Genomic DNA, 6,000 nt, shown 5'->3' with positions numbered 1-6,000 from the left:
AAAAAAAAAAAAAAAAAAAAAAAGCTTCCACTCTTTTGTATTTAAATGTTTCTATTTACCCATAATTTCAGGGACCCATTAATCCCCAATCAGTATTAATCATTGAGGGCCTACTATGTACGTAGGTATCTAATGAGGAGAAAATTGCTTCTGTATAAAATTACTATGAAATACATCACCTTCAAGTGAACTTCCTTATGAAAATTACTTTATGAATTTGGCCCATGTTGTTGGCTTTATTTAAAAAGTACATCAATTTATTAGTTGTCATTTAGCTGATGAGAAACTATTAAATTTTCACATTTATATTTGCACTTTAAACATACAAATTATAAAATGCCGTGTTCTCTTTTCCATACTGTGAATAAAATTTAAGCACCACAGTTGCTTCTACATCACACCTTTATTTTCCTCCTGGAAAAATCCCTAGCCCCACCATTAAATTAGATGATATCTGGAAAGTAGGTTAATAGCAATTTAAAAGGCTGTAAAAAACAGGAGGTGGAAAAGGCAAAATGAGAGGAAAGGGATTTGTGATTACTAATTCTCTCTGGTTAAAATGTACAGGGGGAAATATTATTGAAAGAATTCATCTTTATTAGAATAAAATTTTGCAGAAGGCATTGCCAAGATCATTTCAGTACTCTGGACAACTCCTTGGCAAGGAGCTAAACTCAAATCCATCAATCATTTTAAGAATATTTGGTTAATTAGAGACCCAGATTTTTAAAACAGAATGGGCTGAAAGTAGCATTTAGTAGAACTTCCACGACATTATTAATTTTAATCAACTTCACTCTCAATTGGGTTGGTTTTTGTTTTGGTAACACAATCATTTATAGAGCCATTTTATAGAGGCAAATTTCAGATAGATAGGTATTTATAGAGAGATTTATATGTATAATTGTATTTTACCTGTCAAACCAAATATAGGACCTCTTGACTAATTACTTACATTTTGGGAGGGATGTGTGGATTTCTCATTTTTGCCTATAATTTTCTTCTGTTTGCCATTTTGGATTTTGCCTTTGACAATACCCCACCCTCACTTGTTTTCCAGGAAATGCTGTTGAAAAGAGCTGCAGATCTAGTGGAAGCTCTTTATGGCACACCACACAATAACCAGGTGAGATACTCACATCCTACCTTTTCGTGAGTTTTGCACTTTATGCTGGATAGAATGCTCACGTTAACCTGCTGTTTTGTAGGACATCATTTTGAAGCGAGCCGCAGACATTGCTGAAGCCCTCTACAGTGTCCCCAGGAATCCCAGCCAGCTTCCAGCCCTCTCTAGCTCCCCAGCACACAGTGGCATGATGGGAATCAACTCCTATGGCAGCCAGCTTGGGGTCAGCATCTCGGAGTCAACACAAGGAAATAATCAAGGTACCACCTTTCTTAGAGTCAAAATCCAAATATGTCTAATTTTAAAAGTTCTGCTGGAGTAGATGGAGTTAGAGGTTGAGTCATAATGGTCCAACAGAGTGCGTCCGCAGATAGGCAATACAATCATAGATTGCATTATTTCAAGATTATAGATGGTACATTATTAGAGTTTGAGCTTCTTAGGTACCAGGTAGAATGTCTGGAAATATTTAAGGAGAAGATTGAGTATTACTACCGGGTGTAGTGGCTCACATCTGTAATCCCTGCACTTTGGGAGGCTGAGGCAGGTAGATTGCTTGAGCCCTGGAGTTTGAGACCAGCCTGGGCAACATAGTGAAAACCCATCTCTATAAAAAATAGTCAGGTGTGGTGGGCAGCTGTAGTCCCAGCTATGTGGGAGGATCACGTGAGCCTGGGAAGTCGAGGCTGCAGTGAGTAGTGGGGTGAGCTGGCACACTGTACATGAGCCGAGGCTGCATGTGAGTACATGTGCAGTGTGACAGTGCACTCCAGCCTGGGCAACAGAGCGAGACCCTGTCTCAAAAAAAAAAAAAAAAAAAGGATTGAGTATTATCAATTTGGAAAGGTTTGGGCTTATAGAAAACATGTTTACAGGTATTAATTGAAAATAAATGTATGCTTCGGTTATTGTGATGATCAGATTGAATACTGGAAAGCTGATTATTGCCATTATCATTTATGATACCCAAATTTCTCTTCCTGGTAGCCAAGAGTGAATGGCTTGGTTTTATTTGGTAACTTCTATTTTGTATGATCTCATATATATAACAACAAACAAATATAAAGACAACTGTGCTTTTACATGTAAAGCAGACCATGCAAAGATCTTTGCATTGAGATTGATTATTGAAGTGCTAAGTCGGAATCTGTCACAAATCATTTTTAAAAGGAGTAAACGTTCCTAATGAGGTCCTTAACATTGGGAGAGTTTTTTTTTCTAATTTTATTTATTGGAAGAGAATTCCTCATTTTTTTGCCCAGGGTGAGTTCTTACAAAAGAGTAGTTGAGCCGGGTGTGGTGGCTCACACTTCTAATCCCAGCAGTTTAGGAGGCTGAGATGGGCAGATTGCTTGAGCTCAGGAGTTTGAGACTAGCCTGGGCAGCATGGTGAAACCCTGTGTCTACAAAAAATACGAAAATTAGGCAGGTGTGGTAGTGCTCACCTGTAGTCCCTGCTATTTGGGAGGCTGAGGTGGGAGGATAGATTGAGTCCAGGAAGTTGAAGCTGTGGTGAGCCATGACTGCCACTGCACTCCACCCAGGGCAACGGAGTGAGATCCTGCCTCAAAAAAAAAAAAAAAAAAAAAAAAAAAGACAGGGCATATTATTACTTTTGTTTTTGTAGACATGAGGCCCATAGACCAAATGTCAAATTGTTTTTCATTTGGTAACAAATTTGGATTGTTTCCTAAATAGTTTGAGAGACAGTAATCCAAAGTGGTTTATTCCAGGACACATGAGACGTTTCTGAGCTGTGGTTTCTCACTCCTTCCCCTGTTCCAGGCATAGGCTGGGTCCCCCACACTCACTGCTGATGCCCCAAAGTCCTAGGTCAAAGAATAGCACATTTTAGGGGAACTCATCAACACTTTTTGAATGAAATTGACCCCCACTTGCACCTAGGGCATGGCAACAACTTTGAACTAACATTTCTAAAACTGTGTTCCATAGAATACAAGTGGCCCCAGGCAGGTTAAGATACCTTTCCCCTCCAGGCCTCACCAAAAGATGCTATGGCATGTTAAATTTGGTAAACACTTAAGCTAGCAAAGTTAAACCAGTTTGTTTATTCTCTAGGCCTTCTGTATATGAATCATCAAGAAATGGCTATAGTGCATAACATCTACCCAGCCTAACTTGACCACAGAATGCTTTTCTCAGTGACACCAATCATATCTCATTGGACTCCAGTGTCATATGAAGTATGATTTGGGAGAGGGAACTCCACACTGCCATTAGCCATTTGCTCCTTGGTGTGAGCTGGAGGTGCTCAGTGCAGGTTTGAATGAAGGGGAGTAGCAAGGGCATGGCCTTGCATAGATGGGGAAGAGAGAGGAAGGTATAAAAGGCTGAAGATGGGCCGGGCACACTGGCTCACACCTGTAATCCCAACACTTCGGGAGGCCAAGGCAGGTGGATCATGAGGTCAGGAGTTCAAGAGCAGCTTGGCCAACATGGTGAAACCCTGTCTTTACTAAAAATACAAAAATTAGCTGGGCGCGATGGGAGGTTGCCTGTAATCCCAGCTACTCAGGAGGCTGAGGCAGGAGAATCACTTGAATCTGGGCAGTAGAGGTTGCAGTGAGCTGAGATGGCGCCACTGTACTCCAGTCTGGGTGACAGAGTAAGACTCTATCTCAAAAACAAACAAACAAAAAAACCCAACCAAACAAACAAAAACTGAAGATGGACTGCACACTTCCCACAACTGCCCAGGGCACCTGGTGGCATTCTATAGCCTGGGGCCAACGCAGACCTGTGCTAGCCACATGTGGCCTGACCGTGCACGCCTGTTGATTTACCTGGAATTTTTCTTTGTTGCCAAGGGTACATCCGCAACACAAGCAGCATCTCTCCGCGGGGATACTCTTCCAGCTCCACGCCTCAACAGTCTAATTACAGTACCTCCAGCAACAGTATGAATGGTTACAGCAACGTCCCCATGGCCAACCTGGGTGTTCCAGGATCACCAGGATTTCTAAATGGCTCACCCACCGGCTCTCCTTATGGAAGTAAGTGACCTCTCTATACCTCCGGCTCTCCATGCTTTTTGGTCTCTGGGTTTTACTATTCGGCCTTTTGGGAGAAAGTTGCATTTGTAAATCTTCCTAAGTCGTCGGGGAGCAGCCTCGTTTCCTGATTAAGCGTCCTTCCTGTCTTTCGTTCTTTTCCCTTAGCTGGACTTTGGCTCACGTGGCTACTCAAGGCCTTTTGGGGAAAGAAAAGGATTGAAACAATTCCCTTTTTGTAGAGAAAGAGCATGTGTGGCCTGTGTTAAGTGGGAGCAAGGAATTAAGATTCCATTTCTGTTAACAATATGTGTACTCTTAGGCACTTTCAGATGTAATATTTAATCCCCATAAGAACTTCCTGATAAGAACTTTATCTTCATGTTATAGACAAGGAAGTTGGCTTGGCTGCAGTTTTCTGACTTAATCAAGATCACATAGCTAGAGTAGAGCAGGGTAATATTTTAGGCATAGTCCTGATGACTGAGTTATTTTGTATATCGCACCATGCTTCTTTTTGACTTTGCAACCTGGTTTTCCCCTCCCTTCAGTACCTCCAGAGAGGTGGAAGTTGACTGCGTGCAATCATGTGATATATTGAGACAGAACTTCTTCGTCTTAATCTGTGGTCTAGCAGCAAAGTCCCTGCTCTGGGAAGTTGTGAAAACCCCATTTGGGTTGCTTTGGGAGGTATGCTGGGAAGTTACACAATGGTCCCAGGAGCCTGAGAGAGTGCATTTTTCAAACCTACCTAGGGAATACTTTAGGCCAGGGGACAAGATGACATGGAGAGGCTGAAGTGATTGAGTAGAGTGTTCTTGAAATGCTGGGTCTTGTTGCAATTCTCTGCACCTTGCCCTCTTTTTACCCCATGTGGTTCCCTTGTGCCAAGAGCAAGGACATGTCAAGGGCAGCACATAGCCACGTCACATTGACATGTCACAGAAACTGCCTTTCACAGTCTTTGGACTTTTGGTTCCCTGGGGAGACACACCTATGAGCTATTTCTGGATTATCAGTTCGATGCATACACTCTACACTACACGGCAGGATAAAGACATAGTACCAAGCAGCTAACGGTAGTAGAGGTCAGTTCTCCTAGTATGATGAAAATCTTGTTACTGCAAAGACATGAGTTCTATGTTGTGTCTTGTCAGGTGGCCCAAGTTCATTAGATAACAGTTAGTCTGGAGAAATAAATGATTGCTTGATTTGTTTCTACCTTATCTTGGTCCAAAAAGTGTTCGGGGGAATTATTGCAGTCAAATAGGTAGTATGAAAGTATAAAACAGGATCTAACAAGAAACTGAGCTAAAAGAAACAAATATGGTTCAGCAAATTAGAAAATGCCAGGGCCAGCATGAATACCATTTGGTCTGTTTACTTCGTTCTGAGTTTACAAGAGGCTAAAGCAAAGAGAGAAACACTATTTGTTGTAAGATTTTATGTCCACACGTTATTTTTTAAAGTAGCTCAGAAGAAAGGTGGCAATTTCTGTTCCTGAGATGTTGGAGAGGTCTCTCCCTTGCTTTCTCCTGGAGAAGGTGTCTGGTGTGGTAAAGAGATCATATCTTTAACAACCCCTACAAATGATGCAGTGGCAAGAGATCCATTGTGTAAACAATGTTATAACAGTGACAATAATAAGATGAATTAACAATTACATTCCGCTTTACAGCTTAAAAAGCATGTTGACATCTAGAGTCCAGTCAGAGCCTCACGACAACCTTGTGACATGGATACTATCATTTTTATCATTATCCCTTGTAAGAGATGAAGAATTATTAAATGACTTGAAAGTTCATAGTAAGTAGTAAAAAGGGGACTAGAATACATCATCACACTCAGAATACCACGTTTTAA

At 41.3% G+C, this 6,000-nt stretch overlaps 1 protein-coding gene across 4 annotated transcripts in view; it reads left to right on the top strand.

Annotated features, from left to right (window-relative positions):
- The window catches only part of EBF2 (early B-cell factor 2), a 206,070-nt gene that overhangs the window by 187,603 nt on the left and 12,467 nt on the right, over nt 1-6,000 (top strand). For all 4 annotated transcript variants that reach the window (XM_011983839.1, XM_011983838.1, XM_011983837.1 and 1 more), the window contains 3 exons: nt 1,061-1,126; nt 1,209-1,386; nt 3,955-4,140. In XM_011983839.1, coding sequence (XP_011839229.1) covers nt 1,061-1,126; nt 1,209-1,386; nt 3,955-4,140 — 430 coding nt within the window. The remainder of the gene's footprint in view (nt 1-1,060; nt 1,127-1,208; nt 1,387-3,954; nt 4,141-6,000) is intronic.

This window comes from Mandrillus leucophaeus, unplaced genomic scaffold (assembly GCF_000951045.1).
Source record: "Mandrillus leucophaeus isolate KB7577 unplaced genomic scaffold, Mleu.le_1.0 Scaffold256, whole genome shotgun sequence".
In the NCBI taxonomy this organism is placed as follows: Eukaryota; Metazoa; Chordata; class Mammalia; order Primates; family Cercopithecidae; genus Mandrillus; species Mandrillus leucophaeus.
This window is presented reverse-complemented; position numbering and strand designations above follow the sequence as displayed.